Source organism: Anarrhichthys ocellatus, unplaced genomic scaffold, assembly GCF_004355925.1.
Source record: "Anarrhichthys ocellatus isolate YVR2014 unplaced genomic scaffold, GSC_Weel_1.0 scaffold3, whole genome shotgun sequence".
NCBI classification, from domain to species: Eukaryota; Metazoa; Chordata; class Actinopteri; order Perciformes; family Anarhichadidae; genus Anarrhichthys; species Anarrhichthys ocellatus.
In genome coordinates this window covers 12,257,878-12,281,052 of record NW_022280033.1, presented here as the reverse complement: position 1 = coordinate 12,281,052, position 23,175 = coordinate 12,257,878, and the positions used below count along the sequence as shown (strand labels likewise).

The 23,175-nt window shown below is 38.4% G+C and overlaps 1 protein-coding gene across 2 annotated transcripts in view; it reads left to right on the top strand.

The window, feature by feature from the left end:
- wdr27 (WD repeat domain 27) overlaps nucleotides 1–22,879 on the top strand; it is a 39,105-nt gene extending 16,226 nt beyond the window's left edge. For both annotated transcript variants that reach the window (XM_031840960.1, XM_031840952.1), the window contains 5 exons: nucleotides 595–716; nucleotides 2,764–2,861; nucleotides 10,855–10,957; nucleotides 13,254–13,352; nucleotides 22,659–22,879. In XM_031840960.1, the coding sequence (XP_031696820.1) occupies nucleotides 595–716; nucleotides 2,764–2,861; nucleotides 10,855–10,957; nucleotides 13,254–13,352; nucleotides 22,659–22,730 (494 nt within the window). In that variant the 3' untranslated portion in view covers nucleotides 22,731–22,879. The remainder of the gene's footprint in view (nucleotides 1–594; nucleotides 717–2,763; nucleotides 2,862–10,854; nucleotides 10,958–13,253; nucleotides 13,353–22,658) is intronic.
- Nucleotides 22,880–23,175: the final 296 nt, after the last annotated feature.

Genomic DNA, 23,175 nt, shown 5'->3' with positions numbered 1-23,175 from the left:
TATATATGTGTATATATATATATATGTGTATATATATATATATGTGTGTATATATATATGTGTGTATATATATGTGTGTATATATGTGTGTATATATATACATATGTGTATATGTATATGTATATATATATATGTATATATGTATATGTATATATATGTATGTGTATATATATGTATATATATGTATATACATATGTATATATATGTATATGTATATACATATGTATATATATGTATATGTATATATACATATGTATATATATGTATATGTATATATATGTATATACATATGTATATGTATATATATGTATATACATATGTATATGTATATATATGTATATACATATGTATATATGTATATGTATATATATATGTATATACGTATATACGTATGCGTATACGTGTGTATATATATGCAAAAAAGCAAACTGAAGCTATGAAAAGTTGATATTCTTTATCCAAGTTATTATTTTTTGACCTAGAAAAGTGATTTTGAACTGAAACATCATAAAAACGTACACATCACACATCTCTACAGCATGCCTATAGTTTGTAAATAATACATGTCATAACTTTTCTTAAAAGCTGTCTCAGACATTGTTCTGGTGTGTGGTTCAGATCGGTCCCTTCAGGTTTTTGATATGAACAAGGGTACAGTTGCCTCAACGCTCCCTGATGCCCACAGCAGAGTGGTCCACTGCATTACACAGAACAAGGTAAGACCATTTAAACGTTCCTGACTGCCCAAATAAGAATTAAACAAAGTTCAATCGCCTATATATTAGATTATCTCCTTCTCTCTCTCTCTGTGTCAGATGACAGAATATGTGAGGTGGCATACAGTACAAGATCATTATTCTTACAGTCTTCAGAGATAAGAAATTGTCAGACATGTACGTTTTTTTGTTAAATTTGCTTCAGAAACTTTTTTTCTATTTGTAGTTTGACTAAAGTTTACGACAACCTCTGACCTTTGTGAATGGATAAACTCAAAGACATCTCATCACTCCTAAGACTGACTAAGTAACATTTAGGCCTGATCCACACGGCAAAGATTTAGCTTGGCATCACTTGTTTGTATGAGCCCCATCTTCCATCTTACTCTTGAAGGGTCAACTATTTGGCAGATGTCACAGTCTTACGTAAGACTTCTATGAGTGCCGGCGAGTTACATAAGGCGCAGATCATCTTTGAGGGAATAAAAGTGTTAGTTTGTGGTGTGAATGAAGAAGGTCATGGTTGAAAAAAAAAAAAGGAAAAAAATACCCAAATTTCCATGACAGAAGGACAGGACATGCTATCATCACTATCATTCATCTTGCTGAGTGTTTAATCGTAAATCCCTGGTGCCCCGGGATTAAGACTGCCATAGGAGATGGCAGGCGGAGAGCATGCTGGCCTTGGAGGAATGCTGTTCCATGATGCAGTTTGGGTTTATGTGGCCTTACTCCCACATCACTGTCTTGGACCAATGTGGGCCCAATTTGCTGGTGTCTAATAAGTAGACAGCTTGGACTTGTATCGACATTCATTATAGTGCTATGAAGAATGAAGTACTGCATCAATCAAAGTGAAACTCTAAATATCAGTAATAAATTCATGCAAGTCTGGGTTTTCTGCGTACTATTTACATTTCTGTGCAGCTATTAAATGAAGGTCCTGGTTTCTCTCCTTGTATAGTCATATTAATGTTTGCCAGCTTTGTAATGGCAACAACACGATTTATTTTGATCATTAAAATACTGAAATCGTACAGATGCTTATATAAGTTATTGGAACACTGAAAAGTCTATATTTGTGAGAGAGAGAGGGAGGGGGGCTCGTACCCAGTGACCCTGGGGTGTTGACCTGTGCATACTTGACACTCAAGGCCAGCCTGGATTAGCTTGACACACTGCAGCTAGTGGCATGGATTAAATGCATCAACTCATCCAACTGTGATGCACTCTCACACACAGCTGTCTATACTCCTTTCGACCAAGAGGTGCCTGTTCGTTGTCACGCCAGCTATTGTGTGCCACATGCTATGGAAAGCCTGCAGTGTGTTGTTTCAGCTTGGCTATTGCGTCAATGTGGGGTCCTCTGCCCAGGTGCCCGAGGGCCTCTGGATGCTGTAGGATTAATACCTGCGGATCAGAGGGATTGCCCCTGCCTGGAGACTGCACACATAACATCAGTCCTCCCTCCACTCTTGCTTTCTTGTCGAGAGGTGGATCAAACGTCAGGAACTGCAGCATGTGAAGCAGCTTTTCCCACTTCAAATTTCCATCGCCTCTTCTGCAAAATTCAGCTGGAACTCATCAGAGCAGAGGACTTCTCGGAAAAATGGAACTGGAAATGCCCTCTCAGACTCCCGTTCTCACACTCTTAATGGAAGTCTAAACAAAACACCCCTTTCTCTCTCTCGCTCTCTCTTTCTCTCTCTCTCTCTCTCTCTCTCGCTCAGCACTGGAAAGTCTATATGTCTATAGCTGAAGCATATCTCAGTGTGATGCATAAAAGATGGAAAATGACACAAAGACAAATTAACAACAATTTTGCTTTCATTCCAGTTTTCCTTGCAGCCTTATTGGGCTTATATTGTCTTAAATGTCACCTTCTACTTTTAGGTTCTAATAATGCAATAGTGACTCCAATAGTAATGTGAAAACTGTTTTCCAATATTGGATATACAGCAACAAACTTTTCCAGTACTGGACAATAATGGAAGATTTACAACCTATTTCACTCAAACAGTCTTTTTTTTGTATGTGTATTTCACAGGGTTCCATGTTCAGCACACAAGCGCCGGATTCATACAACCTCTTCCTCACTAGTGCAGTCACGGATGGTGTGAAGATGTGGGACCTCCGTACACTGAGGTTGGTTTTAATGTAGTCTATTCTATTAATTCTATTTGTTTACAATGCAATTTTACATGGGAAAATAAGGCAACAAAAGTGCAATTAAATGGTCATGTCCTGTACATTCACGTTTACTGCCTCAGAAAGGCATTTGTAATACCTGAATGAAACCTCTATAACAGGTAAACATTATGATAATATGTACTTTATGTATTTCTTTTTTCTGTTTCTGACAGAAAAATGAACCCATTACATTTACTATGATGAGTGACTTTAATGAAAGTGGCTTTACAGTCTTAATCGCTACTCACACTGGCTGAAGGGTTGCTTCATCACATCTGTCAAATTTTCCAAGGACAGTACATGTTCGTACATTAAGGAAGAAACCGATATTGCTTTTTTCCCTTTGCTATTCCTGGGAGTGCAAAATGACCTTATATTTGAATTACATAAAACATTTCTTAAGCAAACATTCCTCAGTTGATGATTGAATCTGCAATTGTGCAGTTTCCAAAGTACATAGCTGAGAATTATTTTTTGCTCCATATAAGGTGGATAATTCAAGTAAGCTCTCTTGGATTTCAAAATGTTCTTTTTGGCCCGGTAGAAGGCATTTTTGAGTGTTTCATTCTTTCATGTGTGAGACTGCTTTCATCCTTAACTCCTCTCCCCAGAATCAAATCCGTATTTCTATCTGATAAATATTTGTACCTGGCTTCCAGGTCAACTTCTGGTTCTTAGAGCTGTCATCAAGCATTCCTCAGCAGATGCAGGTCCTCTGAAGTGAAACTTATGGATGTATGGAAACAATATGTAGAAGCGGGTGTTTTTTCTTTTAATTTGGGTTCCCTCTTTGATGAACCTTACGTGTCTGTTTCTGTTACAGCTAACTTAAAGGTATTACTTTTGATGTATTAGGTTGCCGCTAATTGAAGTAGTTAAGTCATTTTTAGGTTTTATGTTCACCAGAATCTCCTCATGATATAACAAGGCAAATAAAAAAGTTCTTGGAACAATGAATTGCATGAGTGAAACTTACATAAGGTGGTCATGTGGCTGCTCCTCATAATAATCAGATTATTTTATTGAGCGTAGCTTTTTCTTTTAATTGGAACAATGCAAAGTACTTATATTTGAGTACTTGCCGTATACCGATATAAATTCTTAATAATACCATTACAGTTGTAACAATGATATGAAAACGTGTTTCATTTTCATGAGATGTCCTTGTAACAAATTAGTTTAACTGCGCTATTATTTAAACAGTTAAAGAAGAATAGCTGGTCCACCTTTAAGGTCAACCCACCTCATGTTAGCCTGAGTCGGAGCTGTTGCTAACTTTGGGCTAATCCCCATCACTTTAATCATCAGCTGGTTGAAAAGCAAGACACGGTAAAAGCTTGTATCTCCTCACGGGTCTTGAGGAGTTGAATCATTTATTTACCGAGAAATAAATTATACGCACACTGTACTGCTACATTCACAGCTGTAACGTTACTGCTGACCTCATACTTACCGTCACTCACACTCTCACTTTTTCGACGGGACACTTGCTAACATTACACCGGGTTTGTAATTCAATTTTTGTAGGGGTTCATTGCCAAATTGTTTTGCAATCAGAGTCATTAACAGAGTTGTTGGTAGCACTTCATAATAACTACACACTATGAAGCATTAGTTAAGTATGAGTTAATAAACCAATTATTAAGGAGTTGTAGATGATTAATAAGATAATTTATAAAGTGTTAGTAAATGATGAATAACTTATTTAGATGTACATTATTCATGCATTTATATATATATATAATGATTTAGATATACACTAATGGTTAGGGACTATGTTAATATATGCTTTATAAAAGCATATTAATACTGCAATTCATGATTAATTCATGATTTATTAAGGTAGTTACTACTCGTTAGTAAAGTGTTTTGTGTGACCTCATCTAAAGTGAGGACTATTTATGCCTTACAAAGCATTTATAAATGACATTGAAGGGCCAGCAGTGCCTCAAGACACAGTTTTTGAACAGAACAGGCAAATAGACACAACACAAAGTGATCAAGAACATATTAATATTTATTGCAAGATGCAAAGAATATACTGATAAATACAAACCTCTCAGCCATTAATTCATGTAAGAAACAAACAAAGACATTCTCCTTCAGGAGAACATGGCTGGATACAAAACATTTGTAAATATATATGACTGGAGCTAACCAGGAGCTTTGTATATTAGTTTACATTTACTTATTTAATTATTCATTTTAACCAAGCATATATCAAGGCAATATATGCTTGTTTTTTGTCTGACAAGATATTTCTTCTTACAGTTTTTATGTTCGAGCATTTCACTTGTTTCAAGCGCTTCAGTCCTTAATTATCTTAATAAGGTATTATAACTTGTTACTGAGATTGTATTACTGGTTCTGAGCAAGTTAATGCTTGAAACTAGAATTGCCATAATTATAAGGCTGTTTGATCACCACTGACAAGTACAAAACGTCTTTGTCAAAGTCAGAATTTCTTATTTCAAGCATCCTAACCTTTTCATCAACGACCAAATGGAATTCATTGTTTTATTGTCAATCTTACAACACAGCACAGCAATGATGTATTCCTATAGACACAATGCAGTACAGAGCAAAGACAGTACTTAACAAAGTCAAACTATTGCTTTAAGAACAAACGTTCTCCTCGGCCTGTCTCGTCCTTTAGCAAGTTAAAGTGAGTGAGCGCTGCGCTAACATCTCATTTGGAATATAAAGGTTGCCATTACATTCATCTGGCCAAGATGTGGTTATGAACATAAGCAGAAATGCCATGTGATAATTCTGTACATCTAAAGACTCTTAATACATTTGATCTAACAGACATTTAAAACAATCTCCAATAAACGCAGCCAGTATTATACCATGATTCAGATGATTTACTGTATTTAGGTAACTATCTTTATAATTACGTATTTTCACAGCCGTGTACTTAAATACAGAAATGATGTGTAAAAGGGTGAGGGTAACCCTCACCCTTTCATTTTTAGATGGAGCCATTATTTTACTTGAAATGCATTATTTATGTATTTCTATATATTATTTATAATCCATCCAGTTAAATTGGAAAACTGAGAATAATAATTGTTAAAATATAATTGATGTGTACTTTCTTTATTTGATTTGACAGTTGTTGACTACACAGAGACGTTGTTACTATATATATGGCACTAAATAGCGCAAATTAGATATTGCCTCAGAGCTGTCCAGGTGTCTTCTGTGGAGTTGTTGAAAACAGTAGGCGCAGGTTAAATTCAATTCAATTTATTTTTGTACAGACCAAAATCACGAATCACAAATTTGCCTCAGAGGGCTTTACAATCTGTACACATACGACATCCTCTGTCCCAGGACCCTCACATCGGAACAGGAAAAACTCCCCCAAAAACACCGTTAACAGGGAGAAAAGAGGAAGAGACCTGTGGGAGAGCAACAGAGGAGGGATCCCTCTCCCAGGATGGACAGAAGTGCAATAGATGTCATGTGTACAGAATGAACAACATTTACAGAGTTACAACACATTCAATGTACAGTATATGACAGAGCCACGGCAGGAGGCAAGACCAGTGTCCAGGTATCGCCAGGATCCATAGAAACCTGCGAGGTGGGAAAGCACAGAGACTCCGGTGGAGGAGCAAAGTCAGCAATGTGCGTTAATGGTACCGCGAGGAGAGAAAGCACAAAGAGTGAGAATGAGAGCATAAAAACCATTAAAAATCCATTAAAAAGGATTTGGTAATGCTTAAATTATCATGGTGGCACCAAACATACTAAGCCAAATTAAAAAAAGTACTAACGGACAAAATCTATTCTGAATCCAATGTTACAGGTCAGATATGCTACTGGTTTACACGACAGGAGTTTGGTGAGAGTATATTACCCCATCATCTTACATCGGACACCTGAAGTACCCTCACGCAGGCTAACATATGACATACTTGAGGAAGAAGACTGACCGCCCACTATTAACACTGACAGCAGCCTGTTGACCAACACAGCGAACCATGCAGGATGTAAGAACTGTCTCTCCCCGACAGTTCAAACGCTCACTGTCAGCATCAGAACAAGCAGCCATGGAATCTCTATGCATATGCCACAATTGCGGCAGTGGCCAATGCCCAGTGCCAGATATAAATATGATCCATAACCTGTGAGTGAATCAGAGCATAAAGACACTGTCCTAATGTAGGAGGTTAGAGTAAATCCCAACATTTGACATAGTTAGTTAATAATTTTACAACTGTATAATTATAAATACTATATTTGAAAATATCCCTCCTACAAGCAAAGCTCTCTAAGTTAATCGAAGTACCCTAACGCATGTTGGCACATGATTTAAATACAGACCGCCCTCCATCGACACTCTTGAAACAGCAGTCCAACACAGCGACACCATGCAGGAGTTAAGAGACGCGACTGTCTCTCCCCGAGAAGCCTGGGAAATGAATCTTGCATATGGCAGAGGCAAGACTAAAGGTCTTTGTGACACGTCAACATTCTAATTCTATTCCAGAACATGCATGTTCCATCCAGCATTCCATTCTCTTCTCAATGGCATTTTTTGAATTATTTTAAGAATTCTTTTATGAATTCACTGTTTGCTAGTTCAGCGATCACCATGTTTTCCATGGCACAGTTTTCACAAAACTCCACACATTACGACCCATTTACAGTACGATGTGAAAAGATTGTACAGACTCTTTTTGGGACAAATGTTTCGCTCAGGAACTGGTAGTGCACTTACGCGATCTAAAACTCCGACCTAAGTTGAAAGGAGGCGCGGATCCGGGCCAGAAAGAATGGCTGCTGACGGGCCTCCAATGGCCGTCTGTTTGTTTCTTAGTTTGCTGGCACGTAACGTTACACATTATGGAGGATGAGTATCCAGCTCGCCTTCCAGCTAACACTAGAGGTCCCGAGACAGGCGCACGCTAACGCGTCACCTCCGTTAAAAATAGAGCAATCCAGGTGACAGATGGCTAACGAGCTGTTATATGTGGAGTGGATGTGAATGAGATCGATATGCTTGGTTAAAATGAATAATTAAATAAGTAAATGTAAACTAATATACAAAGCTCCTAGTTAGGTCTAGTCGTATATTTACAAATGTTTTGTATCCAGCCATGTTCTCCTGAAGGAGAATGTCTTTGTTTGTTTGTTTCTTACATGAATGATTGGCTGAGAGGTTTGTATTTAACAGTATATTCTTTGCATCTTGCAATAAATATTGATATGTTCTTGATCACTTTGTGTTGTGTCTATCTGCCTTTTATGTTCAAAACGTGAACATGTGTTTTGAGGCACTAAATTATTGTATTAATCATCTACAACTCCTTAATAATTGGTTTGTAAAATATATAATACTTAATTTACAAATGGGGAATCCATCATTTATAAAGTATGAAAACACAATAATGAAACACATAATAGACCGGCTTATTAATCAAGAATAAAACATTTATAACTGTTGTTATGAACTGCATACTAATGAATTATTAATGTAGGAACAATGCTTTATAAATGATGAATTAAGTGTTTACTCATACTTAACTAATGCTTCATAGTGTGTAGTTATTATAAAGTGTTACCGAGTTGTTTTATGTCTTTATCATGCTTGTCCATAAACACTGCTGATGAATGACTGTGTGGGTTATTTTACCCAGCTACAGAACAGTTAATAGATTATTCGAGTCCCTTTCCTCTGGCAGGAGACCCCACGCCACAAAAATAGTTTCTTCCCATCTGCAGTTGGGTTCATCAATAATGCCCGGGGACCTCCACTGACTCAGACACTTACATCCCCAGGACAATTTACAGTTACACCTTTGCACCTCTTTTCTCTGTTAATATACACATGACACTTTAATAGCATACTTGTTTTGACATACTCTCATTTGTTTGTTTGTTTAGTATATTCAATTGAAAATCTTCATATTTTCTATTTTCAAATTCTTCTTGTATTATTGCTCTGTGGTTACTGTTACGCACCAATCACCTATCTTATTAGGCACTATTTTTAGGCACTTATTTGGTCTTATTAGTTGGGACAGAATTGGGGTTAATACTGTATTTTGTCTTCAATCATAAAAACCACAATGGGAAATACACATTTCACTCAGTGCTTCTGAAACTCAATCGTCATTTTGTTTTGCTCTCTCACATGGAAATCCCCAGCCCTTCTTGCGTCTTCCTTTTCGAACAAAAGCACAAACATGTATGATGCCCATGTGTATCTATAGAAGATTGAATGTAGATAATGGTTTTTGAAAGTTTGCAACACTTAAAGAAAGAGTTTTATAAGTAATGTAAGGCACTGGATTGGTAACAGTTATTTTTTAAAGCCTTCACTCGCCCTTTGCATTTCCAAATGTGTGCAAGGTTCAGGTTTAGGGGTCTACATGGCAGTATTTAGGATAGTTTAAAATCAGTCCCCACGGATACCAGTTCTAAAGACAAAGACAACAGATGTGTCTCTTTAGTCCAGTGATGTATTCCCTTTAAAGGAGGGAATTGCCATCATCTGATAAATTAACATTGTGACTGAATGGATCAATAATGCCTTTGTATTAAATAATATCGAATAGTACAAGAAAAAGCAGCTTTTGCCTGATTTGCTCAGACACAGTTAAAATGGGTGAAATATATTGGCTGCAAATAAAGAGCTATGATTAGCCAGCTGATGACCTTAATGACTGACACTGAATACCCAGGTGGAGTCAGGAACCGTACAGGCTTCCACTCAAGAGAATCAGACCCTCCGATGCAGTCTGTGTAAGTCATCAGGAAAAAGTCATCATCACTCACACAACACAGAGAATTCTGACCTAGAAAACCTAGATATGTGTTTATTTCTAACTTGTTAAACTGTTTCTTATCAGTTTGATGATGACAGGTTGTGCAGACCTGAATGTCCAGATGTACTAAAGTGGATTTAGAAACAGATGCTTCTCGCCCATCTTGCTATGCATCAAAATGAAAAGAGGTTTTCATTAGTAGCTCTCAGATAATATAAACCTGTTGGGCATAGGTGTATCCTGTATATTCAAGCTGAACTGGACACATTGAAAAGCATTTACAAAATCTAAATGAAATTGTTCTCAGTATTTTCTTAGCACCAGTCAATCATCTCCACAGTCAAGGCTATGGGTTGCTCCAGCATTATAAGCGTCATAAAGTTAGTTTCTATTGCTTGCTTTTATTTGACTTGCTCACCGTACTGGGTATATCATATGTCTTTATGAACACCAGTGAATATGACCTACTTTTAGCCAAGCTTAACGACATTAGCATGTGAATGTCAAAGACATGCTCTCACCATATCCTGTCAAAGCCCTGCCAACATGCCAGCCCATACAGAGACCCTAGCTCAGCGAGCTAATAGTGGCATTGTAAAGAGATTACATGCTGTTCCAAAGCAAAAGAAACTGCACAGAAGTGGGCCGTTCATCATCTACCTTCTCTTTCCTTGGTTATGCTGGAGTCATGCTCAACTACTTGTCTTCTGCTGGTTCAGTTCTTTGTAAAACCGGAAGTCTGCAGGGTGGCATTCTGCTCCTTGGTAATTCCTGCCAGAATTCAGCATTCTATATAGACTTTGCATCTTCATCTAACATCACACCACATCACAAAAGATGGCTGCACTCGTGTGTGAAATGCTTTTCATTCCCAGTCCAAAGATGGCTCACTTTCAAGCAGTGTTTTATTGTCTACAGTTTTTCCTGGCACACAGAGTTCAGGGTAAAATAATTTCCAATGGATTAAAGGATGTTATTTTATATGAAGTATATATATTATGAGCTCCTAATATGACCATTGCGAGGAAACAAACCAGAAATGATATAGTTTTAATACCAATGGGACCCAGAGCAACTAAGATTTCAAATGTTAATTCCTGCACATCAGGTTGGTTTGAGTTTGTAAACTTCACAATATCTCACCAATGTGTGCATCTCTTTCTCAGGTGTGTACGGCGTTATGAGAACCATCTAAATCGCTGCCATCCATGCTCTTCAGCCATATCACCATGTGGCCGGTTCATTGCCTCAGGCTCTGAGGACAACTGCGTAAGTTTGAATATCTGTCTCTCCCTTTACAGTGTGTGTGTAGACTTCTCTGTACATACTGTATCCCAGACAGTCAGTTTCTTAAAGTACAATTTGACAAGAAAACTTTGATAATCAGCAATTGTTTTTTTTCTTCTTCATTTTTGTAAGATTGAATGTGGTTTAATTAAGGCTTCTGCCCGTCAAAGCCACTTATAAACTGTGGTTGAGGCTTAAATGGCAAAGTATTCTGACTACAATACATTTTATGGGATATACTTTATATTGTTTATGTCTTACTCTGCCTCGTAAAGCAGAAGGACAGCAGGAAAACAGCAGCATTTCTTTATCAGTTTCATCTCCATTTAAGGTGAAGACTGTTTGTGCTTGACTCGAGCCTTTTTCCAAGTCAAATTCAACCTTCATGTTGAAGCAGAACTATTTAATTGCTTTTCCAGACTGTGACTTATACTTGCTTTCAAGAAGTTTTCAGAAGACTGCCTCCCTTTTCCTTATCCATCTCTCTTTTCTTCTGGTGTATGTGCTTATTGAGAGCAGTGGAATAATATATGCATGCTGCTGGTTATTATTAATTCTGGGGACTCGGCACAGCACGGACATTTGAGAGCATCTCTGTCGAGATTGGACATTTCCAACGTTTCTTGGAAATCGGGAGAGTATATGGTAGTTAGCTACACCATATTTATTTGTAGCTGCCCTGAGACTTCCATAAGCCAGACACATTTGTACTTGTCTTAATATATCAAAAAGCAATCATGGAAAAAAAGAACCCGAATACTTTAAAAAGACTCCCTAGATCATATTACACATTTTCCAAAAAACACAAGGCCAAAAACAATCTAAGTGGAATATTATCTCAATGTGGTCAATATTAACCTGTTATTCGTTCAGTGTTATCCCTGCTCTCAGCTTCAGTTACAGTTGATATAAGCTGATACATCTGGGGATCCATGTGATATTTAAGCATTCCTGAAAGAACTTATTTCTTCCAAGTATCTAATACCCTGCATGTTACCACACACGTCATATGCCTCAGACAGGAGACACTTTACCCACGGACTTTTGAAGCGTTTTTTTCAGGGAAACATAATACAAAACAGCTGCAGGAATCTGATGAGTCGTCGTCTGGTAACAAACATCCCTGCATCTGCTTTTATCTGTACTCATGGCACTGAAGCACACAAATGGCACTTAAAACTCACTGATTGTATTAAGTTTGTATGGTGCTAACAAGCTGATGAAACATTAGATATTTCAGGTATTCTAAGATTTCAAATTGAAGTGTTGATTCAAAGATGTCTACACAAGCGGTGTACAAATGTTTTATTGTGCACACAAGACCAAGTGTAAATTCAACACCCTGAAAAGGAGCCTAACACGTTCATGAGATAGAACCATATACAATATATATACAGATATAACATATATAACATATATATACGGGCAGGGCGTCAACCCCGCTGCCGTCGTATATATGTCCTTGACTCACCCGAACAAAGCTGCCGACTCCGTCACGCTGCTTTAGAGTGTGCGCGGACCACAGTGGGAGGGTCTTTTTCCACCTGCTTATTAGCTTGGAAGATGCACTCAAAACGCCATCCCGCAAGGCGTTTCTTGAATAGGGCTTTACCGGCCACAGCATCTCGAAGCAAACATCCAGTGTGTTTGATGGGGGCTGTGCCTTTTAACATAATATGCCAACACACAAACTGGGCAAAGCAGATGCAATTACCAACGCCTTCAGATAGTAGCACTCCAGAAGCTTAAAGGGATCCTTCACTAAGGCCTAGATGGCAAATGGCAGGTCCCATTGCAGGAAGGAGGCACGCTTCACCGGGCACTAAAATATGATTTAAAGTAGAGGTGACAGAATACTCTATTATTCTCCCCAAACAACCAATGGATGTGACAGTATGGATGTTAGCTGTGCACACACCCACTGCATGTGTTTGAAGTGGGCTTTTGTATGTATGTGCTGCGGCTCAAACTCATGAAAACTTAAACCCTAAACTTTCCCTCAAAGTTGAAATGATCCCTAAAGTATATCCACATCTGTTCATGTCTGCTAGTGTCTTTCTGTTGACTTTGTCTGTAGTTAACCATATTTCATTTGTGCATCTTGTTCAGTCCAAACACACTTGCATATTGTATGTATCATGTACATACAGTACAGTATATTGAGCTACTCTATGAGGCTCAATTGAACTACTTCTATACATGTTCTATATTGGTTCATCACTGCATGGTTACAGTTCATACCTGCTTTTGCTCATGTAGTCTATCTCATTCATTTTAGGCATACATTTATGACATACGCAGCAGCAGCTACCTCCACAAGCTTCAAAAGCACTCAGACACGGTGCTCAGTGTGGCTTTCAACCCTGCCACACCAGAGGTAAGAACTTGTCTTTACTTTTTGTCTTTGCTGTTCTGTTATTCCCCGTCTCTTGTTACTCCTTAATCATTCATGTAATGCCCCATCTACCAGAACAGAAATACCTCATCTAAAATATAGGCTTGTTCTCTACATCCCAGTAAGCTATTGACCATAGTTTACTGAAACTGTCTAAATGTATTGACATCAGATATCAGACAGCTGAAGTAAAGCCAGAGATTGTTTTTTACTTTCCAGATGTTGACCTACAGTAGGTTCATTTTGCATAATCACCCCAGGGGACATGCAAGCCAAAAGTGTTAATGTGTGTTTACCCTCCATTCCTCCCCTGATTATGTTTGCACATCAGTTTAATCGTTATCTCAAACATCTCAAACAGGTATGAAAGGAAAATGTCCAAAAGCAAAGATATGAGTTCACGGTGAAAAGCAGTGTCATTCAGAGGTCATGTTTTCTTCAGTCCAAGAAATTGCTTCACCTCTTAAGTTTCCCTGAGGAAGTAAAGTAAAGTAAAGAAATCATAGAATCTCAGGATACAGTACAAATACGTAGAGCACTTTGTGATAGTTAACAAATAGAAATATTGGTATGTTTCTGAGCGTTCTTCTTCTGATTCAAATTATAAAAAAATCACATATCATGGTTTAAAAGTCATAATTTTCACTAATATTTAAAAGGGTCCGTTAGTTAAACAGACCTGAACCAGCTCAACTAGCTCTGAACTCCAACTGTGTGTAAGTTTACAAGTGGATTATGAAGGAATGATGTCCTCAGGCTGAGGTCACATAGCAGGGTTTTTTGAGACCATCCCAAAGTTCAGGGTGAGTGGACTTGTATGTCAGTGACCTCGCAGAATTTCTGCTGATGTCTAATGAAGCTAAAAATAATAAAAAGCACAACTCAACTCTGAAACTCAAATATGGATCCATTGTAGTTTAATATTGTGTCATTTTTGTTTTACTGTGTCTTAATGGATATTCAATATTGATAGCTCTGTGTGATTGCCAAATGTAGAAATGCTTTGAATGCTTCAGTTTGTGATCTCTTTACTTCAGGTTGTCCCTACTGTCTATAATTAAGTCAACGCTGTTGGCATAATATCAATCTAAACTGGTAGATATCCAGGCAAATTCATGAACTGTATGGTCTCACCAAGGAAAACATAAAGTAAAGCTTAACACAAGGACAAACTTTTTTTTTTTTTTTTTAATTGCCATTACAGGAAAATAACAAATCAAAATGTACAGCTCTATTTGTACCAACGTCCTTTCAAAATCTCCAGAGCATTTCTTACTTAGCAACATTCCCTTTGGAAATGTATTTATTGGTCACTTAATGATTTTCGTCTGGAACTGTTCAAAGCAAATGGATTTCACAAAGAAGCGTTTTAGAATATAACATCACAACCTCTGCTAGATGTCTAATGAGACTTCTAGTTGACTGTCTGTTGGACTTGAGGCACATGTTTTAAATCTTCATGTCCATCTGTGTAACTCCATTCAGTTAAACTTTGCAGCACAATGATACATTCAGATTTCCAAGTTTGAAAGTGGAAAGTTTGATCCGTGGCCATTTACTGGCTGAATGCAATAATCTGCAGAGTTTGAAGACACACTTCATCATTCAGGGCTTGCTCATTGCCCATCAGCAATTCTGCATATTGTGTTTAATTTGATAGGACATGCGGGCAAGGCAGGAACTATAAACAAATCAAAAAAAAGGTTGAAAATGTATTTAATCCATTAGAACACAACTATGAAGACTTACTAAATTTGCAGTTTGCATTTGTGCAAATAATCAAAACCCTTCTTTTATTCAGTGTAATGTCCTTCATTTTCTGGGTAATATATATGAAATTGTATCAATCAGATCTTTTTCATGAGATCATCTCTTATTGGTTGTCTGTCTCATTTAATTATCATTTTAAACACAGAAATAGTTGCTCATGAAATAAGCATGCCTTCTCATACTAACCAATAACCGGTAATGCTGTAGTTTATTACATTAACTGTCTGCTCCAATGTTTCCCAAGCAACTTTCTGAATGCAATTAGCACACAGCTGCACAGTTATATGTATTCACCACTGCACAGCTACTTTTTTTTCTGTCCACCCGAAGGGAAAGGGCTGTTCTTGATCAGTGACTGACATCAAAATTTACTGTGGCCCATCTTTCTCAGGACCTCTTAGAGGAGGGAAGACCTCTCAAATTCTTAGCAAATTGAGATAAAACTGCATGAAATTGAAAGATTCACAACCTGTGACCGAACTTTGTCATGTTTAATTTCAGGGAGGTTTGACAAAACAATCCCAACCTGCGGTCTTCTTATAGCTTTTAACCGTATCACATGAGTGGAGGGAGTTTGCTCAGTTGACATGGAGATGGATCTCTTGACATGTGCGCTCAGTAGATTTCATGATTCCTCCCGTGGCACTTTTATGACAAGTTCGTTCTTCACTTCAATCTGTATCCTTGGCAAAAGTAGTCTAACAAAACAATCCCAACTCAAACTGTATGTTGCTGCAGCTTCATGTTCCTGCTAAAAGGTCCTGCTATACAGCTCTTAGATGAAGCACTCTGATGGCTCATACATACATACATAGTATTAGTTACAGAAAGCTCTCCTTCATATGAGCTGAAAAGTGTTTCTTTCCTATTTATCACACAGTTGATCTTCTACTTATATATTTAGTGCCTGGCTAAAGTGCCTGGCTAGTTAAACTTAATGTGGTTGATCTAATGTCTTACTGGAATTGATGCACACATATCTATCTGTATTTTCTTCTGTTGGCCAAAATAGAAACATGTAAAAAAAGTATTAGGAATTCAAGAAGTCCTGGGAAATGGCTTGTCAGTGTCAAAGTTAACTGTGACCAAAGCCAAGTGATATCCTAATGGTAACATTACTTTCTCCTGACCAAAACATGAAAAAATACGAGCAAAAAGTGTCCCCAACCTGTGCTCGACTTGCTTTTTAGCCACATTTGAGATCCAGATGTTGCTGTGAGAACCCTCCGATGCAAGGCTCAGACAGATAATGCAATGCATATTTTCCACTCATTTTTCACTCATGTTTTCCATCCTCATACTTAAAAGACCATCAAGCAGGCAGATCTACCTCCGGGGTTCATTCCCTCAGGTTTATTCCTGTACTCAAGGCTGTAATGAAAGATCCCAACTTTTACTGTCTCTTCACTTTGTTGTCTTGTAAAATCTTGTGGGATTTCACATGGCATACCTCTGTAAAGTTGTGTAAGCTCTCCGGTGTTGGACCTACATGTGCTACCATAAATGTAGACTTGCAAATTCTACTTGCAAAGTATTTTATCACCTGCAACAGGGGTAATTTTGTCTCTGCTGGTTCAACACATAAGGTTGTTCCCTTTTTCATTTATTTTTAGATTAGAGTTGTGGAAGGCAAAAGAAGCTGTGTCTAATTTGAGTAGAGCCTGGAAACAAGGCAGTGTTAATCCTAAATCTGTAGCTTCATCCAATGATTTTAGGACTGCTTCAGGATCATAAGTAAAGGCAAAGCAAAATGCTGTAGCCAAATGCTGTAGCCAGAATCAACAATGACTTCAGACAAACAGGTTACTAGGTCAGACTAGAAGAATAGATTTCAAAGGGCTGTGCTCTATTTGGGTTACGCAGAGTTCTGTATTGTCTCATCCCAAGCTGGATGGATAGCTTCAATTACATTGTTCCACATCGGCAGTGGAAATATCTTGGTAGTATTTGCCTAAGGTCAGCATATTAGAAGTGGATTTATTTTATGGGACAGTGGAGTGTCCTCCCTTATTCCTTAATTTGTTTTCAGTGAACTGCCTTGAATGCTGATAAAACTATTGTTACATTTTTATTTATTATAAATAATAAGAAAAGTTGTTGAAACCACTGTTCAAAAAATCAAAAATAGCCTCACAATGAAACAAGAACTATTATATAATGTTGTCCGTTTAAGTATTTTAATTAAGTGAAAAGTTTCAGAACTTTTTCCCTCATTTGCACTTCATGTGCTGGACTCACTGAGGTCTGTGACCGCTTATTGACACAAGCAGCTGTCTCTAAAAGTTAACATGTTCCATCTTCCAAACTAGGAAGATGAACAAAGAGTGAATCATCTCACTGGCTTTCAAGCTCAGTGCTACTCTTGTCTCCATATGTCAGCATGTGTCATCATTGCTCTTCGCGGGCAGGCATAACATGCAGCTGGCACTCCCACTCGACCTTTTTATTATATCCTTTTATTTGTGGCCATTTGGCATTTGAAAAAGCTATACACACTCCTTCGGCCTTTTTAATATTTTATCTCTTTGTTTCCTTTTTTGCCGGGACCCAAGAGAGCAAAACGCTCTCTTCATACTGTAGCGGCCAGACAGCAAATACAGAGGTGGAATCTGCTGTCTGCTCCAGAATGTCACATTAGAGTGAGACACAGACTGAGCTGAGACAGCCTCTCTGAAATTAACTGGCCTGCATTCAACACAGCTGGAAGGCAATGAACAGGAAGTGAGGAAATAAAGAGTTTGGGTCCAGTTGCAAGAGGAATTTTTAAGTATCAAGCCTTTGACTTGTGGTCGACAGCATTTTCTCAGTTGGTCATGGTTAGTTGGTTAGTTGGTGTTGGTTAATAGTGTTGTACAGTACTTCCTTTTCCTGACTACCCAAAATATGAGGGACACTGGGAATGAAATGAAATTGGAATGACAAACAGCATTTTGTCTGTGCAGCTTTAATGCATAGAGGTACATTTAGCTCAGATATGCACATATATAGTTGGCATGAACACAACATTATTAGATAGCGCATAGTATGTCTTTAATAACTGAAAATGGCATAACCTCATCTAACTGTGTAAAATAGCATAAGATTAGAATAAGAGCTAAGATTAGATTAATACAAACTTAATAAAACATTTCTCAATGAAAAATAATGTGATGGGATTTTTTTATTTCCCAGAAGATTCTCTTGCAATTGGACATTTTTTTTATTTCAAAAAAAAAAAAAAGTGTATTCTTTGGCAATATAGCATTGCCTTCATTTACCAATTTGGACTATTATCAGTTCCCTAATTGTTAATGGGGAAATAAGAGACATAACAAACAATAGAAAGGGAGTTCTAACGGCAACAAAAACAAAACTTAGCTGGAGTGTAGTATTATATAGACCTTTTTATATTAATACGCATGCATGCATGAAGATTTAAGGGAAGTTAGAAAGTGACTCCGTTCATAAGTCACCACCAAAACTATCACCACCAGCAACAGACTATACATGTCTTTCACTGACAGTGCATAAGCTTATCAAACTGGTGACCCTTGTGACCATCTGCTCCTTTTTCCATCTCTCATGTGTTCTCCTTCCGCTCTCAGCATGTACACTACAGAACATCCTGGTATGCTGGCAGTTGTTAAGTCTGCACTGATGAATTATATCCTTTGGGAGGAAAAACACATCGCTCCTCATATCTTCAAAGCCGCAGTTGTCACCAGTTTCTGCAGACGGTCACTTTCTGTTGTCCAGAATGCCAATATTTGACACACAGTCTTCACCACTGGGAATCCAACCTAGACTGTATTCATAATCAGGATTTTTATTCCTGCTTTGAACTATTGATTTGTGGTATTGAGCCCAGCACGCCTGACAATAACTTAGATTATGTAACATTTATGACACGCCATGCAAATTCGCAATCTGATTTACGATCCCAGAGTTGCTCAAATGTTTTGAATGATATTTTAAATATGCTTTGTTTCTCATGCATGACCTATGATTAAATTATCAAAAGTCAAATGATGCATTAGGACATCTGACATTGTGAATAAATCTTCAAAATAAAAACTGTGTTTCCTAGAAGTGGATGTTGAGGAAAGACAAATAACTCACTTGTGATGGCCCAGCATGACCCCTTGCTGTTACAGCTACAGGGAATCAGCTCTCAAGATGTATTGACTTCTGACCTTAAAGGTCAGCCAAAACCCTCGGTCCTCATCAGCTTAGCTTGCCTCAGCCTCACTGAACAAAGGTCGAAGGTTGCAGAGATGGAATGTGTCGGATTACAGATGTTTGCTGCGAGCGTATGGCGTTAAAAATCCTTTCGTGTTATCACCTTGTTTAGAAAATCTGTAATTTAGCTTCAACTCTACATTGCATGTTGACATGGAGAAGGTAGTTGATGAATAGAGCTGTAGTTGCTAATGGAGCTGCTCTCCGACCCTCTTGTGTTTTAAGTAGCTATTTTAGTAGCCGGGGGGGGGGGGGGGGGGGGGCAGGACCCAGACAGCTTGGCTATTGTTGGTTAAGGTCATTAAGCGGAGGTCATGGAGAAAGAAGACTTCTTGAAAATAGAAGAGCAAGTGAAATGAGCTGTTTGTTTCATGGGAGAGCCTCAAACACTTGTATATGCTGAAAAACACAAGTTATAACACATGCTTATGTAGGTGTATTGTGTTCGTGCTTACTTGGCTACCTTTTTGCAGAAATCCTCATGTCTTTTAGGCTCCACACACACACACACACACACACACCTGCAAATCCTCTGTGTGTCTATCGGAGAGTGGCTACAACATTCACTCGTAAAAAGAAGATTTAATCCACCCCAGTTTAACCTCTTCTATGGTTCAGTCATCCTCAGCCCTTAGCTATTGTGACTCCCTTTCCCAGCACAGGCATCTGCTTGTTGGTAAAAAAGGATTTCTTCTGCATAAAACAGCTTTAGTACGTTGGAAAAAATGTTAGACTATTGTTGTGCCAAATGGCAAATAGTTGCTGTTTTCCAAAATTCCCGCTGTTAGTATACTTAAAAAAGAAACCAGTTTTCTGAAAATCCACCTACAAATCACCATAAATGACATTGATGCTCCACGGCAGATCGTGACATTCAGCCAAGCATAGCCTTTAGTTTGCAACTTGTTGGGTTGTTTTCATCGTGATTTGTGAAGATTTGTGAAGTCCTTTCAGACTTAAAATGGGATTAAGTGTAGTACAAATAACCTTGGCTCAAAGTAGGATGGAATTGATTTGAAATGGTTTGTCACACTCTTACAAGACACGTAAGGTTGAAAATAAAGGGAAAATAGAGCCGTTTGTAAACAGCTGTCTTGAATAATGAGTGCTCCATCCTATCATATTCTCTACTTTGAGCAGCTGCCGATATGAATATGAGAATATCATGACCCTCATTTTGAACTCCAAATGGAGGGTTTCCTATTGTTATTGCTGCTGATTGGCTGTCAGATGTTTGAGGTAATGCTCCCTCACCCTCATTTTCTCTACTGGCTCATAGAAACAGATGAGATACTGCTCCCTTCTTGCAAAGAAATATAGTGAAGAAATGATTCTGTACATATGTGCTTGTTAGTGTATCGCATCCCCATGTTGGTTACAGTATGTGTGTGTGTGTGTGTGTGTTTGCACACGTGTTGCTTAAATAGCTGTGCAGGTTGTGGGTTAATGTTAGTATATTGATGTGGGTGCCTTGTTAATGTATAAATAGTCTACCCACCATGACTATCACTGGCAGGAACCTCAAGATTAAACATTGTTATTTTACAAAGTTCAGGCCATGAGGCTTTATGTTTTCTTGTGATATATGGCAAGTATAGAAAATCAAGAATTTCCATGACAAACACATTATGGATCTTGACCGTGGTGATGCTAGTCTTCTTTAAGGAAGCAAGTGCTGTTATGCAACTTGGTCCTCTAAATAGAAAGTCGTAAAAACAAGAGTGTCGTGTGCCAATGCAGTTCCTGGAAAATATTGAAGGTTACAATACTGTAACTCTAGTTCTATAAGCACAGGCGGAACCCTTGACTGGAAATTTGCATAAGAGTAGCCAGCCAATCAGGTTGTGACTACCCAAATACGTGCCGACCCCACAGTATATAAAGCCCGCACACACCGCTGTTTTTCTTAAAGGAGCTGTGTTTAACATTCTATGTAAGTAAAGATATAGTGGAGTAATGTCCTGAGCAGAGAATCAAGCAGTGAAGGAAATCTATCTTCCCCTGCCTGTGTTGTTATCCAAGCTTCTCCTTGCTTTGCTGACATAGCCGTGCCGTCCATGTGTGCTTTTAGTGCATGTAAGCACATGTGAACGTGCTCCACTGGTTAGCTCAGGGCTGCTGCTCTGCACTGCTCTCATAAGGCGGTTACAGGTGATGAAGCCGTCCTGACAGACACGTGCACGTAATGTATGCTACTATGATGTGTGAGGTGATTCACCACACTAACGCACAGTACATTCACCACATACCTGTGACAGAGGAAGAAAAGAAACAAGGGAGTGCTACTTCGTTTTGTTCAGGAGGACTTTCCATTCAATTTAATCTCACAAGTAAACAGAAATATCACAAAGCATGACAGCCAAAATATATTTTTTAAAAGTCAAATGCCCCCTGGTGGAACAGTGGTGAAGATGTGCCTTAGTGTGCTAAATTGTTTCACACCTCATTGTCGGAAAGTGTAGCACCTACCCTCCAGTTCCCCGTCATGTAAACACCGTTAGCTCTGTTAGCATTTTCGCTGTAGTTTGCACTGTAGGTGCTGTTAGTACCGTTAGCTATAAACCGCCAGCTCAGCATTGACATGTCGAGAGCCCTTCAGAGGCAGTTGAAAGGTTTCCAATCTTAAATCTTGCACCTTTAAAGCAATATCAGTGGCGGAATTTCATTATCGTCTAAGCCCTCCCAGATCATTCTGGTCCTTCCCATAGACTATATAGGAAGTGGACGTAGTCAGCGTGACATCCCCCATTGGTTTGTTGACTGCCGTTTTGAAGCCTCTAGTTTGGCGGTTTCACTGTCGCCATCTTGGATTACGGCTGTCGCCATCTTGGTTTTTGGAATTGATTATATTTGGAATGCGGAGGAGTGGCATAGAGACGACGTATACGTCTCTCGCAGCAGCGACCTATCAATCACAGTAAGCCCGCGCTAAAGAGTACATGTTGTATTTGACTCTAAATGGACCATCGTTTAGTAAATGAACATCATGCTGTTTTGAAGAAGACTTGAAACTAGAGATTGAGACCATAAACTCATGTTCACAATGTTTACTGAGGTAATAAATCAAGTGAGAAGTACAGTCATTTTTTTATACTCCATTCAATGTGACTTATTTTTGCAACCGGAGGAGTCGCCCCCTACTGGTCAGTAGAGAGAATGTAAGTTTAGAGACACCTCCGCATTGGCTTTACTCTGCAGAACCGGAGGCCCATACCGTAAGGGGTAAGGGGCGGAGCCTGTGTGAGTTTGAACCACAAGACTAAAAGCTCAACGTAATGTTTTTTTCTCTGTCTCTCTTAGCTGCTAACTGGAAGCCTGGATGGGAAGCTGAGACTGTTTCAATCCAGCAGTGGGGCTCCGTCTGTCTCATGACACCAGTGCTGCTGTGCATAGTGTCCCCAAAATGACTGTGTAACTACAGCAGGCTGCTGCAGGTTTCATTAAAGCAGTTCCAAGCCCCTGGCTTGGATTTTAATGGGATAGGAGAAATAAGGGATTTGCTTTTAGTTGTTGGTTCAATAAAGATCAAAAATATATACAAGTTTAAAGAGTTTTTGTTTTTCTTCTCATGTGTCTGTGGTGTTCTTTAAATTCTGTGCTTAATTTCAGCTCATCTTTGTAAACCTTCCAATATGTACATCATTAGACTGCTGTACTTTTGACTAAGATTCAAAGGGATATTAGTATCTTTCATCAGATTCATTACACCGCATTGTTGTCATGAGATGATGATGATATGTACTCAATTACATATAATTACAGCTACATTTGCCAAAAACAATTTCATCAGCCGTTATTCCCCTCTGTCCGTCCACAT